This window comes from Microtus pennsylvanicus, chromosome 7, assembly GCF_037038515.1.
Source record: "Microtus pennsylvanicus isolate mMicPen1 chromosome 7, mMicPen1.hap1, whole genome shotgun sequence".
In the NCBI taxonomy this organism is placed as follows: Eukaryota; Metazoa; Chordata; class Mammalia; order Rodentia; family Cricetidae; genus Microtus; species Microtus pennsylvanicus.
The window spans coordinates 61,062,344-61,087,210 of record NC_134585.1 but is presented as its reverse complement, the minus strand read 5'-3'; the positions used below and the strand labels follow the sequence as shown (position 1 = coordinate 61,087,210).

General features: G+C 39.6%; 1 protein-coding gene across 1 annotated transcript in view; it reads right to left on the bottom strand.

Moving 5' to 3' along the window:
• Window positions 1-24,867, bottom strand: part of Kcnh8 (potassium voltage-gated channel subfamily H member 8) — a 458,944-nt gene that overhangs the window by 63,212 nt on the left and 370,865 nt on the right. The window contains exons 9-11 of the mRNA XM_075978951.1: window positions 21,631-21,830; window positions 20,779-21,028; window positions 13,399-13,613 (exon numbers count right to left, since the gene is read on the bottom strand). Of these exons, the coding sequence (XP_075835066.1) occupies window positions 13,399-13,613; window positions 20,779-21,028; window positions 21,631-21,830 (665 nt within the window). The remainder of the gene's footprint in view (window positions 1-13,398; window positions 13,614-20,778; window positions 21,029-21,630; window positions 21,831-24,867) is intronic.

The window sequence follows — 24,867 nt, the reverse complement described above, 5'->3', positions numbered from 1 at the left end:
CAATTAAGTGCCAATAGCTTCTCAAACAAAAAGTGGGGTCTTGAAATCTACACCCCCTTCAGCACCCACACTGGAATATGGACTAGATTAACTAGTGCAGGCTTTAAATTATCAGCAAAGCTCCGAGAGTTCTCCTGTCTAAAGAGACTGTTTTGAAGCTGTACTCCCTAACCTCTGGATTTTTCAAATTTTCCGTTTCTTCTTCTCTGTTTGCTGAGCCGGGCAGGGAGAGGTTTGATGGCACCCTCAAATTAGCAGAGTCATGACCCAGGCAACACAAAAAGTGACTGATGGGTTACAGTGCTGGTTTCTTGCTCTCCGGGGCAGTAGTGTTTCATGGGCTGACCTATTTCTATAGAACACGGCATGTTAGCTAGGATTCAAAGACAGATATTCTTTCGTCTTCCACCAGGAGGACTTACAGCTCTCAGACTGCAAACTCTTGTTCCCATTGTTCTGTTAAATCCCTCACATGGCTCTTGCAAATTCAGTACTCTGAACTTCAGGTAAGTGAAAAATCTATTGTTTTTCAGTGAAACTTTTTTATTTCATTGTTTTTCTTTTGAACATCCTCTTTGGCTTTGCTGCTTCTGAAAGATGCAAACCTAAATTCCTGTAGCATTTCATTTTAGACAATGCCCTGACTCTATAACCAGTAAACCCTTAGTCTCATCAGGATGCCTTATGTCAATATTTAATTTGGCCACATGGGGTAGTAGTGTAGAATATAAAAATGTCTTCACAAAGTAAGCATTCTATTAGGCAACACTGTCCACAAATAAGACAATATATAATTCAAATAATTTTGTAAACTGTTGAATGCTTTTCAAAACTTAAACACGGCAATATGACAAGAAAGCGGAAGGAGAAAAATACCATCATGTGGTCAGGTAAGGCCAGAAAAGCAGCACTGCCCGGGGAAAGAAGGTGAGGAAGTGCATAAGCCAGGAACCCTGAAAGGCAGCAGGATCCAGTGAGGCGAGAAAGACTGGATTCCTGCCAACACCACAAGCACCAGGTGACCTGGCAAGGCAGGCAGGGAAGAAGGCATAGGACCTAGACTGTTATGGTGAGAAGTCTAGATTTGCTGGTTCTTTGTTCAGGGCTGAGGTCTCTTTGGCTTTCATATGTCCACCTTAACATGCTGTTTTTTTCAACTCATACTTAGGAGTCATACTGGTAAGACTTTTATAGGAAAAACAATCTCATATCAAACTGAGTATTTAGACGTTACAGGTTTTCCAACCTCTCTTCTTCCATGATCTCGGATCAGAAATTGTATTGCTGATGTAGAGGGTAGGACTCAGCTCTGCAACTCTGAAATTTGATTGGTTGTGATCTTCTGCAATAATCTCTATCTGTGAAGTTGCCAGTAATCCATATGTGTTTTGGAAGTTCCTTGTGAGACCCTGCAGTGTGGTATAATAATATGGTATACCATATTCACATATTTCATAGGTTCACAGACTTTTTTCAGACACATGTTATGAAATAGAATATTGGTTTAAGTATTTAAAGATATGTTACATTTGTTTATGTTGCATTTTATTTAAGTATATAATGGTTTGTTCCTTTTTATGCTTCAGCTTTTTAATTATGTAAAGATGTGTTGCTATGGCTGCCTAAAATAGTTGATTAGTCTAATAAAATTCTGAACAGCCAATACCTAGGCAGTAAGGGATAGATGGGGCAGGCAGAGACAATAAATAGAGAGAGGAGAAGAGAGAAGAGAGAGCAAGGGAGAAAAACAGGGAGATGCCCAGGGCCAGGCAGCTATTAGCAAGCTGGATAACAGAGGAAGGCATACAGAATGAGGGAAAGATCTGATGCATAATGTAGATGAAAGGAAACAGCTTAAAATAAGTTATGAGCTAGTGGGACAAGCACAAGACAAGAGTGAGCATTCATAACTAGTAATAAGTCCCTGTCATGATTTTGGAGTTGGTTGGAGGCCCAAGAGAAACTCTGCTACACCAAAGTAGTTAATGACACATGGAAGACCAGTGAAGTAAAACCAGATAAGTTGGTCAATACAATAGGTATGTGCATAGCTGAATTATTTTCTTATGGTTTTTATTTTTGTATTAAAACACAATGACCCAAAGCAGTTCAAGGAATAAATTCATATCCACATCACAGTTCATTCCTAAAGAAAGTCAAAACAGGAACTCAAAGAGGCCAGGAACTGACACATAGGCCACTGAGGAGTGCTGCTTATCGGCTTGTTCATCATGGCTTCCTCAACCTCTTTTCTTTCAGCACTGAGATGACCACCCCAGAGGTGACGTAAGTTAGTGGGTTCAGTTTTCCCTCGTCAATCATTAGTCAAGAGAATGCACTAGAGGTTTGTTGACAGGCTCATCTAGTGAGCATATTTTCTCATCTGAGGTTCTCTTTTCCCAAATGACTCTAGCCTATGTCAAGTTGATAAAAAACCAGCTAGTATAATGACTGATAGACAGGATTATAAATGGTAGATAAGAGAGAGGGAGGAAGAAAAAGAGGGGGAAGGGGAAACAGAGTGGAGAGAAAGGCAAGAGACATTAGGGTGGGAAGAAAGAGAGGGGACAGGACCTAGACATGTAATAGTGAATCAGAAGGACACTAAAGACAAAAACAAGGCCTTAAAATACCCAGGGAAGAAGTGTTGACAAGTTACTTAAAGAAGCAACAATTAGATTCATAAAAATTTCACATCATAATGGAGAAAGTCAAATTAGTAACTTTGAAGAAATGAGAGAAAAAAAAGAAATTCGTACTTCCAAGCAAGAAGAAAAGTCAGGGATCCCTGCTTCCCTATAAACTGAATCTTATCACAAAGGTGAAATAATAAGCACGGAGTGCTCTGTGAAAACACAAGACACCATGGAGGTATCCTTGGAGTGATTCCAGAAACTAGTGCACACATATGTAACATGTAGTAAGCATGGCACTGAGGTAAGTAGGGAAAGTGAGGACCCATTAAATTATGATGCTGAGAAAATTCATTAACTGTATGGAAAAATAAGTAAGAGTCTTACATCAATTCATTAACAAAACCATTCTGAATAGCTTAAAGAAAGGTATAAAAAGGGCAAATAAGTGTTAAAATAACAGAAGTAAACAAAATCAAATATATTTATGGTTTCGTGTTGTGGTATGGAGTCCCAAAAACGTGATCCTATTTTTCCACCTTGTCTAAAGGTCAAAGGTGTTGACAAGTATAGCCACACACTCTGACCTAGGGTGTGGTTACTTGGTGTTTTGGACATTAAGATAGCCCATATAGGCAGATAAATTCCACCCCGACTGTTATGGTTTTGGTCCCTTTAAGAGACAAGCCACACCCATTCCCCTCCCCATCTGCTGAGGCAGGCTGATCTTCAGCTTCCCGCATGAGCAGAAAAGGAAGGGGCCAAGAAGAAGGCGGCAGGCAGGTCAGAGGTAATGGGAGTGGGCGTGGCTTGTCCCTTAAAGCAACAGGAAAGCACAACACCGACCACTGGTCAGGAAATTCAAGCATACTTCTGCTCCTTCTTTTGAAATAGGAGGTTTGACTTTGAGAGTAGCTGTTTTCAGGATACTTGGTCTAGGGTGGGTTCACTGCCTAAACAACAGAATGTTTTTCTCATGGATTAATTGCTTGATGCCTCAAAGTATTGAAGCAAGTAACTGTTGTAGTTATCTTTTGTATTATATTAAAACAATCTTTTGTCTTCTTTCCCCCTGTTGTATGGAAAATTAAATACAGGGGATTTCAATATTCACTGAAACTCCCTCCTAATACTATTCTATGTTTCTGTTTTATTATTTTTACTTGTGTCTTCATATTCTTTACTATTTTTTCTGATACCTATTTCCCTACAGTGGTAAGTGGTATTTTTGTTGAAGCTAGTCTCCAACATTATGGAATAATTTTTTAAAAAATAATATATAGATAAAATTAGCCTTAGAAGAAAATATTTTTAAATTTGATTTATGAAAGCAGTATTATCTATTTGTTAAATGGCACTAAATGTTTGCATATTCATAGAATGGATGCTTTAGGTAGCTGTGGTAGTGAGGGAGAGAGGGCTATTTGTAAGAGCATGGATGAGTCAATCTTGGAAGCAATACTGACTCCAGTGGAGGGAGTCTTGCAACATGGTATATGGTACCATTTCAACATCACGTGTGTCTGTAAACTGATGGAAACAGAGGCAGAGACCTACAGCAGAACCCTGAGCTGAGCTCCCAAAGTTCAGTTGAAGAGTGGGAGGAGTGAGAATATGAGCAAACAGATCAAGACCATGATGGGTTCACCCACTGAAACAGCTTACCTGGGCTGATGGGAGCTCACCAACTCCGAGGAAACAGCATAGCACCAAACTAGATCCTCTGAATGTGAGTGACAGTTGTATGGCTGGAGCAGACTGTGGGACCACTGGCAGTGGCGCCAGGATTCATTCCTACTGTTTGTACTGGCTTTTTGAACCCATTCTTTTTTTTTATGGATACCTGCTATCTCAGCCTAGATATAGCAGGGAGGGCCTTGATCCTTCCTCAAAGCAATGTTTCCCATCATCTCTGAGAAGTGGATGGGGGTGGGGTGGGGGAGAAGATAGAGGGAATCTGGGGTTGATATGTAAAATGAAAAAAAAGATAGTTTGTTTTCTTTTTTAAATAAATAAATAAATAGATAGATAAATAAATAAATAAAATGAGCTCTTGGTTCACTAAGAGACTCTGCTCTGTCTCAAAAAATAAAAAAAAATAATAAGGTGGAAATTGAAGGAGGAGGACATCTGGCATTGACCTCTGACCTTCACATATGCAGGTAAAAGCCCTGCAACACATGTCAAACTCTATGGGAGTATTCATTCACACAGACAAAAACAAATAAGATCATGAAGTGAGTTTGGGTGGGCACTGGGTTTGATAAGTAAAGGGGAGAAGAAACAACAAGGTAAGTTTGTAGAGGAAGATAGTATACTTTGAACATATTAAGTCTTCGGAGCCTGACCTCAGCACTTCAACATATAGAGCAGAGCTCGCCAAAGACAAAAGCATAGAGCCAAGATTCCTGTGGTCCTATTTCTTATTTTGTAAAATAATGTATAATGTATACATTGCTAATGTATATGTTTTCACAAATAATTTATTGTTTACATTTGGTTACATTTCTTCATTTTACAATAGTATTTCCTGTAGCATTACAACTCCCCATTCAATACATGTGACTATGCTGAAACTTTGTGTGTGTGTGTGTGTGTGTGTGTAGTACTGGGAATTGAAACATGGGCCTCACATTGCTTCGTGAGTTTCTCTCTCAACTGTATCCCTTATAAGGATATAATATGCTATATCCTTGCCCCCGCCCCCGAGTCTTTTATTTTTTATGCAGGCTCTTTCACATTTGCTCAGGTTGGCCTTGAACTTGCAGTTTTCCTGCCTCATTCTCAGAGTAGTTGGGATTGCAGGAGTGTGCAGTCACTCTCAGCAAAACAAAGCAGTTTTGCAAGCACATTACAAAATAATGGTACTTGTGTTCAGAACAGTGGGAGGGCTCAGGCATTGTGATAATCATCAGGTTTTAAGCCACTGTGAGTCTGCAGTAGGAACCACCCAAGTTTTGTTAGGAGATGATGAGGTCACACCCTCTTGCTTTCAGTCCAGAGCCTCTCTCGGAATATTGGGGTCACTGCCTGTGTTTCCTGTAAATAGCAACTCAAAGGCTGTCACCGTGAAGACTGGGAGCCACCAAATCAGGACCTTTTCACCCTCTTAACAAAACAGCAGGGAAACAGAAAGAGGTGGCTTAGCATTTTATGCTTCTTAGATAATGTGAGTGGAAACTGAAGTAGAGATGAGCACATTTATAGCATTAATATGTTTTAGTCATTATTAGAAACCTTCCAGTATGACAGCATTAAAAAATTGATCCCTCCCCCAGATTGTTGGCATTTGTTGCTGCATAGTGATCACAGCATCAAAACAAGCCAGCACCCACTATGCACAGCAAAACAATATTTGTGTGTAGTTAGATCAATGCTTGAGTTTTAGCAGTCTTAATGTTTGAAAACAGTTCTTTTGGATGCTCTCCAATCATTTTATTTGTTTATCTCAAGTTCAAATCTCTTTATGTGAAGGAAAACTAGATTTCTTAAAATCAAATGAATTTGTGTGAAAATCAATTTGTAAAGCTTACCATAACTAATTGTGAGGTAAACTCACCACAATCTAAATAGCAGTAATAGCTAAATTAACCAATCACTGAGAACCACCAGGAGCTATAAGTTGGGGCAAATATGGAAAATTTTCCAATAGCGTGAGATACATAATTACCATAATGTCAAAACAGCAATATCTAGTCTTTCAAAAAACTTAAAAAACATTTTATATACATTAATTTTCTTGTGAGAATGAAGTGAGATCTTGTTCTAAAGCTGTTCAGTCTAATAGAGCTGCAGAAATCCCAGCATTGAGATTCCTTCTCAATGGGGACAATTCTTTTCAGCTTCTGTTTTATTTCGAAATGGGCTGATGTCAGTCTTGTTTTCATTATTTTGTATTTATTGTTTATAGTTAGACAGATTCATGCACTATGCAATGAGAAATCCAAGGATCTCTGCTAGTCTTTGTAAAAGTAGCCACTCAGTTTTCAGAGTCAGTGAATTCAGGTAGTTACATTTTTGCAGTTTACAGTCTCTTATGGAAGTTGTTCATCTTTCATAAGCATTGCTGTCCCAGAGAAGCTTGGTGACTGGTACTCCTGTGTGTATGTGTGGGAACTAAGGAAAGGTGTTTGCTGACAGCAAAGGACAGGAGTCCTTCATCACAGGCTGGTACCAGAATGTAACTTTTCCCGACAGTCAAAGAATGCTGGAGAAGTTGGAAGGCTTTCCATGGGTTTGTGGATTACACAAAGAGTGGTCCAAACTTATTCAGCCATGGGACTGTATCTCAAGATTTTGGAGATAAGTTTGTGGTGTGTGTGTGTGTGTGTGTTGTATGTGTATACAAAAATAAGCATTTTGAGATTCAAGTAATCCAGAATGATAAAAATCTCAAAAGACAGCTTCAGTTCATATGTACTCTCATATTTTTTTAAAAAATAAATATGTAGTCTAACTTAGCTGAATTTTATTTAGTGTTCAGTGTTTACATTTCTTTTAAACTCTTTCAAAAACACTACTGCCAATGTTTCCCAAAGGCTTTCTCTTTATTGTATTTTCATCTCAGTCACTGGATCCCTGTCACTAAGTAGCAGCCTGGCTTCTCCCAAGGCCATGGTGACAGTAGCTCAGGGAGGGACAGCAGCGTGCCTAGGCCAGAGCAGCACTGTAATTTCTATGGTCTTGCATTCATCTTTCTTTCCAAGTGTGTCTTCTCACACTGCTGTTCTGTACCAGGGATCTTCTTTACAAAGAAGCAATGCTTTAGGGTTCCAGCCACAATGGTACAGCTTCTGCTGAAGAATAATGTGGTAAAAGAACTATAAAACTGAACAAAATTCACCGATGCAATACACAGAGTGAGATTTCAGTGACTACAATCTTTGGGGAAAGGGAGGCACACCAGTCTGCATACCATGTTGAGATTTGTGCAAATGGAGGCACACCAGCCTGCACACTGTGTTGAGATCTATGCAAAGGGAGGCACACCAGCCTGTACACTGTTGAGACAGGTATCTCAGGGTAGGGGAAGGAAAATGTCCACTGTTGCTTTGCACGATGAAACAGCAAACTAGAAAGGAGCAGTGTCACAAGGTAAGGAGATAAGATGAAGGTCAGAAAAGCCATTCTGTGTAGGATTTGGGGATAAAATACCTGGGGAGGGGGTAACTGCATCATTGCTAGGCTTGGAGTATTAGCCAACACCTAACTTTCATATGAAGGGCACAGTGCACCAAGAAGTTTAAACTGAAGATGTGTCTAGGAGGAGGCTAGGTTGCCGAACATAGATTTCATAGTCACATTGGCCTGAGGACCTGGAATCTGAAGTCAAGTTTTACCAAGAGAAAAGGACTTGAAATATGCTGAAGTGTCAGCAGAGTCCAGAGAAAACATTTCAAGAGTGAGGGAAACACTTCAAGATGAAGGACAAACTGAAAGAGATGGCTGTAGGCACGACAGAGGTGACCTGTTGATGCTCCATCACCAGAAGAAGACTTATTCCACATAGCAGAAAATGGTGGGGAGAAACTCCCTTGGTGAGGCACACTTTAAACAAGGTTTTGACACTGCTTTAAAAAGGAAAAATGATAGTGAGACAAAGAGGAGAAGAGGAGAGAAGACAGGATAAGAAAAGCAAAGAAGGGAGAAGTGGTATATCGGATGAAATTAGATTATAATGTCACACCATAGTTAAAAATCAACTAAAATAAGAGACTTAAATGTCAGACACCAAACTCTAGAGGCTGACACTGAATAAAAGCTTCCAGACATTGATCTGGACAGATGTTTCTTTTGAATGTGACTCTAATACCCAGTAAGGAAAGACTAGTTAAATTATGTGAAGCTTAAAGGTTCATAGCAAGAAAAACAAACAACGGAGTAAGAAACACACTGCAGAATGGTAGCTAACCACACATCTGATAGAGGTTGGTAGTCAAAATATGTGTGGATCTCAGACAAGCCAATGGCAAGAAAAACATAGCCTGATTAAAAATGGGCAGACAGGGAAGGAAACAGCATAAGGATCAAACTAGACCCTCTAAATGTGGGTGATAGTTGTATGGCTGGGACAGACTGTGGGGCCACGGCAGTGGATTTATCTCTACTGCTTGTACTGGCTCTTTGGGAATCCATTATCTTTGGATGGATACCTTGCTCAGCCTAGATATAGTAGGAAGGGCCTTCAACATTCCCCAAAGCATTCCTTACTCTTTCTGAGGAGTGGATGGGGGTGAGGTGGGGTGGGAGGGAAGGTGGAGGAGATGGAAGTAGTGGAGGGAGTGGGATTGGTATGTTAAATGAAGAAAAAAGATAGTTTGTTTTATTTTTTAAAAATATTTAATAAAATAATCAGTAAAGATACTCTTTGAAAGTAGATATACAAAAGGATTTGGACAACACTAGTAATCATGGAAATGCAAAATAAAACTGCAATGAGGTATAATCTCACAGAGCTGGGAGGTGAGATTAGAAGGGGGAATCCTCACATACTGTAGGATGAAATGCACAGTAGACACTAAAATATAGCTACTACTGATCCAATAATTCTACTACTTGCTATGTATACAAATGAATTGAGATCAGTATGTGTCAGAGATATGTGTGTTCACGCTCATTGTCACATTCTTCCCAAAAGGTAAGACTTGGGATCAACGTGAATGTGAATCAGTGAACAGATGAATAAAGGAAGCACAGTATTTATGCACTCTGGAGTGCTATTGACACTCGACGAAGAAGGAAGTTCCATCATTTACAACATTGATGAACTCAGGTGTGGGGGCATTATGCTTAGTGAAGTAAGCCTGACATGATCCCATATGATTTCACCTTTGTTGTGATCTGGCTGCACCCAGATAGATGGCTTGGCTGCCCTCACTCGCCCTGACAGACAGCTGAACGTCCTTGTACCCTGTATTTGACAAGGATGTGTTCTTTCTGGTGTATGGTGTTTTGCAGAAGTGTTCTTCAGTACACATTGCCCTGACCTTGACCTCAGGTTCTAGCTGCTCAGCATGGTTAGGGTAAGCTGTCTAAAGATATAAAAGGCTTAAGCTTGGGGAAATAAAGGGTTCTTTCTCCTCATTGAAGCCTCTGTGTCTTAATCCCAGCACCCCACGCCACCAGTGGGGATTCGTGAACGGATTGCTCCAGCCCTGAGCTAAATTGAGAATATTGGGGAAGGTAACAAGTGCTTAAAATGGGGTCGTATACGAGTAAAGTAGAAATGACAGACTAGATACTGAATCTCTTAAAACAGTAGGGCATGGAAGTCAAGAGGGAGATGACCTCTGATTTTGTTCACACCATAGCGGACACAAGCCCCTGGTTTCTTGCAGGCAGCAGGGAGGGGGTTAAACAAAGAGAGTTACAGAAACAGGGGCCAGAGCACTTGCCTATGGCAATGTTCTCCTTATGGAGATTGGTGAAGGAAGCACTGCTAATGGAGATAGTGAAAGTATAGGAACTGCTGAAGGAGGTTAGCAGAGCATTTACAGAAATGCAAGAAGAAACTAAACGCTTTGTGGGCATAGAGGATAAGGCCATGAAAGAGGTTACGGTTAATCAGATTCCTAGTGAAGAATGTTCAGAAAGCAAAAGCTCATGAGGAGAGGAATCTGAGGAAGAGCACCTAGAGAAAGAGATCACAGAGCTGTGGCACTGGTTGCATGGTGCTGAGTCCACAGGAGCCCTTCCTGGCCACTTTATGCTGGCTTCACGTGTCAAACCTCCCCTATGGCTCAAGGGATGTCTGGTGGCATGGTCATCGACCCCCTCATACCCAAGATTCCCCAGAATTTTATTACAGAAATCCAACCCAGGTGGGGGTAGTCTTTGTGTTTACAGGAATGCATCTCTCTGGACCATGTGACTGAGTGGATGCTGTTCCCCTCATCCTTGAGGAGGGACTTGTGTTTAATGGAACTGCCAGTTATAATCAGACAGATATTTTCAAAGATTCCTTACATAGCTTGGAAGAATTTTTTTTAATTCATTCTTCCCCTTGTGTATTAGCACCCTTCTTTTTTGTGACATGGAATGGGTTGGGATCCATTGATGAGAAGAATCTTAATTGTTCTTGCAGTAATTGTACCATCACCAAATGCTGGACGACAGAAGACAACACCCTTCTTGTAAGGATTTCTGCTGCCATGCCTATGACAGTTAAGGATGAAGGGCGTGTCCCTTTTGTTCTGTATGGACAGAGGAGAGATTTTGGAATCACCGCAGCCATGGTTGCCACTATTGCCACCACAGCTACTACTACCAGAATTGCTCTCTCCCAGACTGTGCAGACAGCTGAGACTGCCAACCAGCTCACTAAAAGGAGTCAGCAATAATTTAGACATTCAAAATGACCTTAATGAACATATTCAATTAAGCATATTGACCTTGAACCAACAAGTGGTTCTGGTTCAGGAACAAGTAGACTATCTTTGGACTTTTCAAAGGTTAACATGTTCCAGCTTTTGTCATGTTATGTGTGTCACTCTTGGCACTGTATTGCACGCTTCTGCTAATGTTATGGAGCTCAGTCATTACATGAGAGGGGTTTGGAATATTGCTTTTGTTAATTTTACCACCCAGTTAGTGCATGCTATTCAGACTGTAAATTCTGCCTGGGTTGAGCCTGTCCAGGCCAGTGATTGTTGGGCTTGGATGGCTAACGTAGAAGGATGGTTTCATCACTGGTCCAGCTCATTGGCACTGTCAGTCCTGGGGATACTTGGTTTAGGGCTATGTGTCTAGATCCTATGTCGATTCCACCTCCAGTATCAGAATCAGATGAGAGTCGCCCAACAGACACTCTTAGCTATGACTGTGCAGCCGGAGTCCACCCACGTTTGGCTGCAGATGCTGGATAAGGGGTAGCCACTGAAGGGCAATGCTTTAGAGTTAGGATGCCACCCAAGACAGGGCTATTTTCTATGCCAGGCAAGGTACTCCACTCAAAGTAACCTAAGACAGGCACTTTATTTAATAAAATAAAAGGGAGGAGTTGTGATCTGGCTACACCCAGATGGCTTGGCCACCCTCTCTCCCCCTGACAGACAGCTGAACCCTGTATTTGACAAGGATGTTTGTGTTATTTCTGGTGTGTGGTGTTTTTCAGAAGTGTTCTTCAGTACACAATGCCCTGACCTTGTCCTCAGGTTCTAGCTGCTCAACATGGCTAGGGTCAGCTGCCTAAAGATATAAAAGGCTTAAGCTTGGGGAAAATAAAGGGTTCTTTCTCCTGCATTGAAGCTTCCATGTCTGAATCCCGGCACCCCACACCAGTTTGGGTATCAAAGCTGCACTGGTGCGGCAACTTTTATGGGAAATGTGGAGAAAGCTGGAATCATAGAAGCTGAGAAAAGGATGGAAGTTACTTGAGGAAGGAAGGAGATACTGGTCTAAGACACAAAAGTTTCATTCCTATTTCAGCATGCTGACTATCTTAAACAATGGCATGTTGTCCACCTGACTATTGCTGAGAGCATTTTAAATGTTATAATGAATATGAATATAAGAAACAACATAATAATTAGCTTGATTTATGTATTTAATAATGTATGCATATTTCAAAACAATATGCTATACTCCTTAAAACAGTCATTTTATACAATTACTGAGAAAAGCTGTATCTTGAATTTTAAGATTCAGTCTATTGCATGAGATGCATGGGAGCACTTTCAGAAGGCAGGACCTTTGCTACCCAGCTGCAGACTTTAATCCTGGGTCTGTTCTCTGGTGCTGCTCTAGTTGCTTGCTAACTTGCATAACCACAGCTACTCTTATCCTGTTTGCTCTGCCATGGAAATGGATTGACGCTAATCGTAAGGGATCATTTAATCATCAGTGTTTGTATAGGAAGAATACTTAGCATAATAGGTAGCTAATAAATATTGACCTCATTGGTATATTCTATTAACAGTGGGGAGGATGGGATATCATATCTTTATCTAACATCACTTATATCTCATACCTAAATGAAAAAATATGCAATTCTCATTTCTATCAATTTTTCAAAAGAGAGAATGCTAATTATTACCCAAAATGTTTGTATATTTTGAATTGGTCACAATTCCAGTTTCTTAAAGTTCTCAGTGCTACAAATATCCATGACAAGACACTGACTGTTACACAATGAACTTCATGCTCTGGCTTGCCTTTCAACAATCATTCCTATTAAGTCCTTATCACTGACACATCTAACAAAGTCATGTCCACGATGAACTTAAACACAAGACAGTATAGTACACATTTTAACAGGAAAGTTGTATAAACTGAAACATGAAACAAATATATAATTGCACAAAATGTTCATTATGCTTTAAGTGTGACAATCTTGGGATTGAATCAATTTATGAAAATTTTGCACTTTGAGATAGATTATTGTTTGTGGTACCATTTCTTAAAAAAAAGATTAGTTTAGAGGAAATTTCCTGTCGAGCAGTTGAAAGGCTGAACATACAACAAGCTCTGACCCACAGACTTTCCCTTGAAGTTGTCAAACACTGAAGGGTGTCACTTATTTCCGGGTAAGTACTGTGTATCAAAGCTGCAATTAGACGTGAGCACATGAAGACGAGCAAGCAAGAACCTGCCCCAAATAGTACTTTCCTCGCATGTTAGCAAGGAACTGCAGGTTCTACTGGATATATCAGTTAACTAGGGGCTGAATATCTTACCTGCAGAGTCCTTTGAAGGAAGGCTATGATATTTGCCTCTGCTGTTCTATCTGATTCCCAGTCCCACATATTATATTAGAAAGGGGACTTACATCACTCTCATGACCTTCTCGAAGATTGTACGTGAGGTCATGCTGGATGTCTTCTACAAATTTGTGTGCGTACTCAGGGTAAAGGCCCAGAACTTCAAAGAGCCCTTTAAGGATGATGCACTGAAGATCACAGTAGGTCAGTGCCTTCACATCAGCATTGGTCTTGATCACTTGGTCTTTAATTGATAGATTTGCTCCAATTAAATCCCCCTTTCCTAGGAACAGTGAAAAGAAAGAATCACATCATTTGGAAGAAAAGCAGAGCTGCGGCCAAGAAACTTCATTTGCTTTACAGACTCTATTTCTCTCAGATTGTACAAGAAAGTGAAGATCATGTGAGCACAGATACTCAATTTCAGCATTACTGGGAGTTGGGGCTCAATTGCTCTTTTGTTTTGGTGTGCAAAATACCATAAAACATTGTCACATGTCCTGTTGTAGATAGAGCTATCACTGGTTGTGAGCACTAGTTAGAGGACATATGTGGATGGCTTAGGCATCACAGATCACCCATGGGCTCTAAGCAGCTCTCTGGCAGAAATTGGAAAATGACTTTGAACCAGTCAGTTTGTGACAGTCACTTTAACCATTCAAATGGCTCTGAGCTTCTCAGACAAATGGCTCTGAGCTTCTCAGGTCAGTGCTGCAGCAAACCTATTGCCTAGAGTCTAGAACTTTTGAAAGGAATCAGACCTCTGGTAGAAGCATGATACTCAGCAGACTAAGATTCTTTCATTTACTTGTGATTGTGTCTACAAGATGGACAGAAGTGCAAGCTGGAAGGAGAAACTCTCTGTCCCTCTACTGAGAAAGGGGTAAGAACTGAACATTTTGGGCCATAGTTTGCATATGTGTGTAACCTTAGAGCACATCTCCCAGTTGTCAAGTTCAGTGACAGTGCAAGAACGCACTTTCTCACACAGTCAAGGAGTGGATAGACCAATAGCTAGGGTCTCACAGGACTACTTGTGGGACCAGCGTTCCCCAATTCCCCTTGATGTCTAGCAGCAGTGTGGCTGTCTACAGTAATTAGGCTGCCTTCTAGGAACTAACTTGCTTCTTTGTTGATGAGCTAATATTGGACAATTTCATCTTTTAAATCCTTTATGTGCATTTGAACTTCTTCCTTTGAGAATTCTCTGTTCAGTTCAGTGTCCCATTTTTTAATTGGGGTAATTAGCATTTTACAGTCTAGTTTCTTGAGTTCTTTATATATTTTGGAGATCAGACCTTTGTCTGTTGTGGGGTTGGTGAATATCTTCTCCCAATCAGTAGGTTGCCTTTTTGTCTTAGTGACAGTGTCCTTTGCTTTACAGAAGCTTCTCAGTTTTAGGAGGTCCCATTTATTCAATGTTGCTCTTATTGTTTGTGCTGCTGGAGTTATACATAGGAAGTGTCTCCTGTTGCATATCACCATAGAACCTTCATCTGGCGATGGATGGAGATAGAGACAGAGACCCACATAGGAGCACTGGACTGAGCTCCCAAGGTCCAAATGAGGAGCAGAAGGAGTGAGAACATGAGCAAGGAAGTCAGGACCACAAGGGCTACGCCCACACACTGAGACAGTGGGGCTGATCTAATGGGAGCTCATCAAGGCCAGCTGGACTGGGACTGATGGAGCATGTGATCAAACTAGACTCTCTGAACATGGCTGACAACGAGGGCTGACTGAGAAGCCAAGGACAGTGGCACTGGGTTTTGATTCTGCTGCATGTACTGACTTTGTGGGAGCCTAGTCTGTTTGGATGCTCACCTTCCTAGACCTGGATGGAGGGGGGGAGGACCTTGGACTTCCCACAGGGCAGGCAACCCTAACTGCTCTTTGGACTGGAGAAGGAGAGGGAGGGAGAGTGGGGGGAGGGGGAAGGGGAGTGGGAGGAGGGGAGGAGGTAGAAATTTTTAATTAAAAAGGTTACCCCCCACATGGCAGAGAATAGAAAAGCAATATGGGTTAATTTAAAATGTAGGAGTTAGCTAGTAAGAAACCTGAGCTATCAGCCAAGCATTTATAATTTTAAAAAATCCTTCATGTGATTTCAAAAGTTGAAAGTACCAGAAGGGAGAAATAGCCTCAAATATCAAGAAATCACTGAAATCAACTTCTGATATTCTTTGGACATAGCCACAAAGTCAACCAGAAGCATTTAATTTTTAAACAAACTTGCGTTGAAGGCCAGAGGAACAGCAGTATATTCACATAGCACCAGGCACTCAGGTTTCTAGTGAGAGGTTTCTGAGTCTGTCCATCAAAGAGCATCGCTCCCAGGCATCATCTTATCATCCCTATCTGAAAAGCTTTTTTACTATGTTGTAAGCAACCAAGGCAAATAGCTGCACAGTCTTCAGTAACAAAGAAGACAAGCCACTGCAATGTTATCAAGAGGGCTGGAGAGATGGCTCAGCTGTTAAGACTGTTGGCTGCTCTTCTAGAGGTGCTGAGTTCAGTTCCCAGTGACACTTACATGGTGGCTCATAACATCTATTAGAGGATCCAAGTTGTGTGCACAAGTACATGCAGACAGAGCACTTGTATGCATAAAATATATAAATAAGTCTCTATATAAAAATATTACAAGTAAATTTCTCTACTTCACATTCAATTATTTTCTTTACAATTTTCCCCAATATAATATTTTTGTTAATTATTTGGGAATTTTGTACAGTGCACCCTGATCACACTTGATTCCTATTTCTCCCATGTTTGCTCTCCCACCCTTGTTCACCCCAAAAAAAACCCAAACCAAAAAACCCATCAAGTCCAATTTGTGTTGCCCATATATTCTTTGGGGGCATGATCAAATGCCCAGTGGCCAGTTCCTTAAAGAAAACCGAGTCCAACCCTCCCACCCAAACTCTTGTCAGAACCCGTGAGCTGTGAAGAGCTACACACCAGCATCTTTATCACAATTTTGAAAAACTCTTTTCAATAGGTTTCTGTCTGGACTGTTTCATTCATAGTCTTCAATGTCTCTCATCTTCAGTTATAAGTTTGCAGTCAATGATACTGCTACAAAAGAAGCTGCCCATAGTATGCATTGGCAGCATGGGTCATGCACTTCCAACTGGTTACTACCTGGTTCCCAGCAGCATCATGGATCGCAGATATCAACTTGACTGCTGTGGCAGTATGGACCACACAAGTTTTTCAAGGAAACTTAATACACAAAATGAACCATTCTTTATCTCAGATACCTTGTTGCTCAGTCAAGGTGATCTTTGGCTGGGCAGTGTCTCCTCTGGCAGGATCTGCTCCAGTTCCAGAATATTGTATGCCATCCTGCACTTGGTGCTGGCCACCCCAGGTATGGCCATCGGGCATGTGGGCTCAAGCTCTCTTCTCTTCAGCAAGAGCAGCTCTAGGGGCCACAGCTGCAGCTGAGGCTTCATGCTGTGGGTCAGCTCTGCATGGGAGCAGGAGCACTGCCCTGGTGTATGAGGAAGAGGCAAGGCAAGCCTAATGGTGGCCTGAGCCTCTGGGTGGCCCAAAGACTAACCATACTCAGCAAGGACATGCTTCTTTTTCTACCATGGCAACAAGTCCACACCTGTCTCCAAATCCACATCTCTAGCTCCACTTTGCCCCTGCTGACCTTGCTGCTTCATTATGCCATCCTTTTTTTCCACTTCCATGAAACCACCTTTTAAAAGCACCTTCCCATAAGACCTGCCTTCTTTTAGTTGTTCCTCAAAGCCTCCATGTGTCTCTTGTGTTCCTTGGAGGTGCTCTGAGGCCCTGTGGGTTCTGACAGCTGCCACCACATTACTTGTAAGAGACAAAATTCCAAGTCCTGTTCCTCACACCGCCTGGCAGCGCTCTGGCTCCTGCTTGGGTCCTGGTTGTGCAGTGGTGGCCTCAGCTCTTACATCTAATTTCTAAATGATTACTTCATTGTGCCCAGAATTTCGGAAACAAAATTCGTGACACTAAACTCATAAAAGCCCATTCTATTTAATTTATCAGTAGAAGGAAAGATGAAATTAATCACACATGATCGATATATTGAGAATATGTATAAAATAAAAATTAAGGTAAATTATTAATTACATCAAATATTAATTTCAAATTAATATTAGATTTTAAACTTTAAAGTTAAGGTTACTTTGGTAGAAGAAAACAAAACATATCATAGTCTTATTTTTAGTTTCTGGCTACATTTTCTGGAAGAATTTAAACCTGATTTATAGTCACTAATATTGCTAAATTTGAAATTATGTTTTCTTTACGTTTTGTTTAAAATCTCCACAGTTGAACGCAGATATAAGATAGAATCACAGACAGGAAGTAATCAATGCAGCGATTCTTTACTTTTGTCTTTTTGAGGATGATTATCAGGATAGCGTTATGGGTAGAATTCTATTATGCCAGGGATATTTGGAGGAACATTAAGCCCTCTATACTTTCATATTTATGGTTGCTGTGTTATGACTATGAGCAAATGAATACCACAAACACTTAGCTAAATTTGACACTTTGGAAAGAATTCCAGCTTTTTTTTTCGTTTGGATTTGGTGAATGTTTATGGATAATGTATTGAGTTCTGTCCAGGCCTCCCTGCCTCCTAACTGCCCTGTATATTCCTTCTTGCTTTTGTTAAAATTCCTGAACTATTCTTTAACTACTCCAGGTCTTACTATTCTTAATCCTGAAAGAAAAGAATTATTTCTCTACCCCCTTGCGTGATGATGGGGGCATCTATCTCCTCGGAGGTGCTTTGTCTCTGAGAATCAACCACAGTAACAAATAGGGATATTGAATTACACAGAGGCAGATGAATATCATCCACTGAGGCACCGCTCATCAGCCATTGCCATTTTCTGCCTTCATCACAAATATCTATGACAATTCTGTCTAGGCATGAGAACTGGAAATGCTGATTGGAAGATGCTGTTGCTTGAGGTTTTGCTTAAAAACATCTTCCTCTCAATACCACTAATTCATTTCAGTGACAGAATGAACTCCTGTTAAGTAACTAGAGAGTAAATATGAAGCTGTATGCTTAGTAAATCAGTGTAGGTTGAATTAGTCAACGAGAAGTAATATTATGATGAAGAGAATTACATCATTCCACCTATATGTTAATCTTGACACTTCAGAGTTTGAAATGATCAAGCTGGACTTACACCAATTTTGAAACATACACGGTGGGAACATAGCAGTGAAATACCATCATAAAAAAAATCACAATTTATGGAGAAATTTGGAGCAGGAAGCAAAACAGCAATGAAGTAAATCTTTCATCAATACGTAATTTTAATTATAAGAGTGATTACTATTGGATCATGTTTTATAAGCTATAGCAGTCATATCAAAGCCATTAACTTTTCACATTTTTGTTCTAATGTCATGGATGATCTCTTCTTCTTCCATTCCTAAAACTGTTGTTAGTCAACAAATTGAAAAGTGGATGAGAATTAAAAGAAAAGCCTGACTATTTTTAAATGGTGTGTTATATCTGCTTGCATGTATCATAAGGTTCTAAAAAATAATCAGATCCTCAAAAGTAGGCTGTGTCAATAGGCAAATCAGCACGCTTTAAAAGTTTCAGTGGTACTAGGGAAACTCCAGGAAAATACGATTTAAACCATGTTTCAGAAGCAAATTAGAAACCATTGTCAATTCTAAGCCAGAATTACAAAGTGGTAGAATGATTGTTCTTTAATTTTGCAAGTCAAGAATAGGAACCAACTGCTTTAACATCTTCTTCACTTACCTAGAAGATAACATCACAGAAGGCTAATAAAAACTAAACCAAATCTTGAAGGGCAATCCCATCTTTGCTTCATTAAGTGAAACTGAAATCCTCAGGAAGCAGGGAAAGCCAGAGCCACAAGGTTCTGTCGGTACATAGTCACCAGCTAGTCCTCTCTAGTTGAAGCAGCTACACTGTCATAGTCTGTTAGCTATGCTGTAGCACAATGCAGCTAAGGTATGATACTCAACAAGGATGTATTTCTGATGGTTCTAGAGCTGAGAAATTCAAGGTCAGGGCTTTGGCTGCTTAAGTGTATAATAAGGGCCAACTTTCTCCTTCTTATCTCTTGACTTATCATTGTGATATCATGGCAGAAAAACTTAGGTGGCTCTCTGAGGCTTCCACTTTGAAGGTACCTATCATATCCTAGGTTCCCACAACCTAATCTCATCTCCCCAAGGATGTGGATGTGTTTCAGGAAATGAATTTGGAAAACACATTCAGATCTGACAAGATTTCAAGACTTGATAATGCCCCTAAGGCATCAGCTCATACTTGGGACCCAGAATTATCACTTCTCTCATATAAAATATAATCTGTCTGGAAGCTTACCACCTCAGCAGCAGGTTGACAGTGCTGATATAAAATTATATGTATTCTTTAGATAAGGAAAGGGAAGTAGGCTCCGGAGCCACCCAGAATCAGAAAATGCCTCTACATCTGTGTCTACATTCTGTGAAGGTTTAAATGTCACATGTGCCAAAATACTTCACAAGGCATTGTTCACAAATCAGTTTCTTAGAAGATTAGAACAAAAAGTACTGCATTAGCCATTTACTGACATGATTTTAGACATGTCTGTATTGCTTTGCTGTTTAAAATATGCCTTGAATTCATCTGATGCTCAACTACCCCCACCCTGGGCAAATTTTCCATCTTATCCTTCCCTTGAGTTTAATCCCAATAAGGGCAAAACTTCTAGCAATTGTTCATCCACAATCTTGGTGCTCAGACCACAGTCCAGTTCACTCACAGATCCGCAATGAGGGTTGACTGAACAAACAAATAAGAGTGAATTCAAAAAGAAACTCAGAAAATTGGGAGTGAATTTTTTTCTACATTAAGTCATATATAGTCTTCTGCCAGCTTCCCTTTACATTTCATTGAAAAATAATTATGTTAGCATTTGAAGTCAACATCAAATGGCACAGAGTTTTCACAGCTATGAGTTGTCTTTGAGGCACTGGAAAGAGCTTGTGTCCACCCTAGCAGTATTAGGTTAATGGCAGTGATGGAAATTGTTCTCCAAGTTAAATCATTTTTGCTCTATTTCTGGCACAGATAGAACTTAGTTATAACATTTTTTGGATGGACTCTCTAAAAAATTAAAAAATTCTTTATGAAAATAGGGCTGCTGTTGCACTGAAGACTGTATGGGATGTAATTAGAACTCAGAAAGACTTATATATGGGTACAGTTAAGTAAGGGAACATTTACTCACTTGTAGGATAATATTTATATTGCCTGAACTTTGTTTATATAAGAATCATGAAATGGTGTAAATTGAATCCAATATGGAGTCCATATTTGCCAACTCCTATTAGTATCTATTGTACCCTTCCCTACTTTGTATTCCTCATACTCCAAAGTAAAATTTCAGAGAAACTTTTCAGCCAAAACCTACCTAGAATAGCCAATACCATGCTGTCTTTAAGAACCTCCATGGAGCCTGAACACACAAAATAGATGGCCTGCAGAGCATCTCCCTGGCGTAGCAGATACTCTCCTGGAGCACAGAATGAAGTTTTGATATGAAGAGACAAAGATCTGAGGCAGCCCCGGCTGGCACATTCAAACAGCGACAGCTGTAAGATCTCCTTGTTTAGATGCATTGTGATATCAGAGCGCAGCTCATCTGGAAAGTCTTTCAGAAGCTGTTGGGGAAGAGGAAGGGAGAAAGAAAAGTGTGGTGAGTCTGGTCTAGTCAATGACTTTGTGAGACACCAGTGGCACTCTTCCTACATGGTCAACTGCATTATACAAGAGGAGGTTGATATATTCTATGAGATTTCTCTGCACAATCTCCAGGGCTATATAGTGAGTATGACGTTAGCTGTGTACCACTGAATAATCAGGTGATAATAAATCTGGAGAAATTTTTTAAAATTCTAAAGTATCCTGGTAGGAAGGCTTGTTACTCTTCTAGATATGGGGACTTGGACCACTGATATTTCTTAATGTGTCATGATCATATGAAAAGATCAAGTTATCTCTTTTAAAATAAGAGAGAAAATGAATCTTTAAAAAAAAGAGTATAAAAATAAATACATTTGATTGAATAAAGTAGTAAATTCTTATGAGACTGTCATCACAGAATAGCAGTTTAAAAACTCCAGTTATGATGCAGGGTGGGCTGTAAGGAGATAAAGAGGCTGGTAAATGTGTCCCTCTCTTATGCCTGCATTAGAACTCTTTGCCTTTACCTAATGATATGTGGTTTTTGCCTGAAAATATCAAGATATGAAGCGCACATTACCTCATTTGAATCTATTCCATTGTTGACTGACCAGGTTGTCTGAAAGTATTCAAGCATCCTCTGCTTGAGCTGCTGGGGAAGGTGATGCACGCGGATGAAATCCTTTAGGTCCTTGGTTCTGGTGTGATAGAGACTCCATCTGGAGTACATCCTCTGTATGATGGCGGTCACATTCCCAAACACCAAGGCATGCATCAGGGCTATAGAGCACAACAGATCTCAGGATAGTAAGACAGAGGCCCTGTGCATATAAGTGTAGCTTATAGATGTATTAGAGTACAGCATAATTATATAGCCATACTGATATGATTCTTTTGCAAGTAAGATGTAGGCAAGCCAATCTGTCACAAGTTCACTCAATCCCAAAGCAGTCATTTTGCCTTCATATGGCTTGATTTAAAAAAAAAAAGAATAAACCATGGATTTGATTCTTTGACACACATGCAATCCCTTAGTTGTCATTGTGGTTCCAAAAACTTGTAATTTGAATTCTATCAGCAAAAGGATTACTTTAGTAGTTACACATAGTTTAATAGCTATGATATAATTCTATCAAAACTTTTATAGGATAAGCTATAAATTTACAGTTAACAGACATCTTCTTAAAAGACAAGATTTTGCATCTCATAGTGATTGGCAGAATGGAATGAGAATGGTTTGTGTAGATATTAACAGCTGACTCAAGAAGGCTCAGTTTTACCTAGGGCTATGGAATTAGAAGACAGAGGGAGGCCTGGATTCTTATTCTCACAAGCAGATCAGTTCGTAGTTACACTAGATTTGATCCCTGGTCCCTACCCTGAATTAAGACATGATGAGATAAAAAGCACAGAAGTTCTGTAAATTCTCCTGTTTCATTTTTTTTCCTTATAAAGGGACTGAAAAGATAAAAGCACATCTGTGAGGACCTATCAGATGGGGCTAGTACCATAATGTCAGGGTGGAGGGAACAAGAGTAGAAGTTTCTTAATGGTGTGGGATGTCCTTCTGTATATGTGTTGCTTTTATTGTTTAATAAATGAAGCTGTTTTTGGCCAATGGCTTAACTGTGTAAAGCCAGGCTGGAAGAGCTATATAGGGAGAGTAGGTGGAGTCAGGAGGTGCCATGTAGTTGCCACCAGAGACAGATGTGATGGAACTGTGAGGGTAAGCCATAGCCACATGGCGATAGTCAGATTAGTGGGTTAATTTAGGATTTAAAAGTAAACCAGAAATGCGCTAAAGCTATTGGTCAGACAGTATTCTAACTAGTACAGATTTCTGTGTGATTATTTTGAGAATATGGACGCTGGGAAATGAACAAGCAGCCTCCGCCACATCTTGGCACCAAATTGTCTACACAGTAAATATACAAATGCATGAACAAATATAGCTCCTGAATATTTCAGGACACCAAATTGTATACACAGTAAACATACAAATGCATGAACAAAGATAGCTCCTGAATATTTCAGGACAGCTTCAGTTCATTTTTCACCCATAGCCACCAGGGATTGCCAGATGCTGAGGTATAAATTCCATTTTAATCTAACACTGGGACTAAAATTCTGCATCAAGTTATATATCATAATTTTAATAGAATAATGGTCATCATGCCTATAAAGTCACATTTTAATTACAAGATCTTAGCTTCTTTAGAAAGTGATTTGAATAGAGTTAACTTTGGAATCTGTATCCAGGAGAAGAGAAGTTACAGAAGCAGACAAAACTAGATCTGCAGCCCAGCTTTCCTCCTCCTAATTGTGTGAATGTACCAAGTTAAATCTTTAAAAACAATAAAAACATTAAAATAGGGCTTTTGATATGGCTATTTCTTGCTATTTTCATCCTATTTTTGATCCTGAAACCCTTGTAAAGTATGAGAAGAGAATCAAGTGCATAAACTTGTCATCTGATTACACACATATGTACACATACTAGTTAGTAAATATTAAAACATAAAAATGTCCTTATGTGGCCCTCATTTCCCTTATATGCTAAATAGACAATTATCTTAAGTATAGGAATACTCTGAGCTATAAAAAATGGAGTATCCCAGTTTGCTTAGAAGTATCTAGTATATGTATAAAACAGTAGTTGTTCATGTTAACTTTTTCCTTGAATGTGCAAAGTATTACAAATAATAAGTAAGATTTGGAAGAAAAGATTTAAGATTTTGCTGGTAACTCTGTTTTTAGGGCTGAGTTATAATTCTTTTTTATTGATTTTTATTGAGCTCTACATTTTTTCAACTCCCCCCTGCCTCTCCCCTCACCCTTTAACCCTCCCCCTTTATAAGAGTTACATCATTCTTGATAGAAACTACTTCTTGATGAAAGAACTCAAGAAAATACTCAGTTAGTGCCTGCTGCATGTAGACACACATAAAAACACAAAAGTAGAATGCTCCTAAATATCCAAAAAGATCTAAAGGAAAACAAATAGTCGTTAGCAACTTTATGGTGTGTGGGTTTATGGATTCTAAGTAGTTTATTCTGTGTGATTTTACAAGTACAATGAATAGCTCAGGGGCTTAAATATTTTACTTGAAAGAAAATAATCTCTACTTGCAAAAAATTCATTGAATTAAAAAAAAAGATTAATCACCAAATCAAAAAAATTAGACAGAGATCTCAGGCTCTGCAGTAAGCTGATGGGTATGGATTGGATGCTCTGTCATCTGTCACTGTGTGTAGTAGTTTTCTTCCAGAGAATAAGCCTGTTTTATTTATTTTAACACCGTGTTTCTTAATTATCAGTATGATTTTAACATTTTTTTTGCTTAATTATAATGTGCAAAGCACTTAAACTGAGAGAAGTAATACGTTCAGACCGTTTAGCATCCTAATTGTACATTATCAATAAAATAAATTACTGGATTAATTGTAGCATTCATAAATGTTGTTGGAAAGATCCCATTTGAGTCGTCACAATTTCAAAGTCTTATTTCTGCATAGAAAACCACTTCTAAGTTAAGAAGTTAGAAAATAAAACCCAGTTCTCATAGCCCCCCCCCCCCCCACTTGGGTCACTGACACTCATTCTGTCGTTCTCTCTTGGCAGAAAGTGTGTGTGTTACTGTCAGACAAAATCATTTCATCTTCTGCGAAAGTTTGACTCAAAACTTCTGTATCCAGGTCAGTTTGGAAATTAACACTGACCTCTCTCTCTCTCTCTCTCTCTCTCTCTCTCTCTCTCTCTCTCTCTCTCTCTCTCTCAGAAATATATATATATATATATATATATATATATATATAT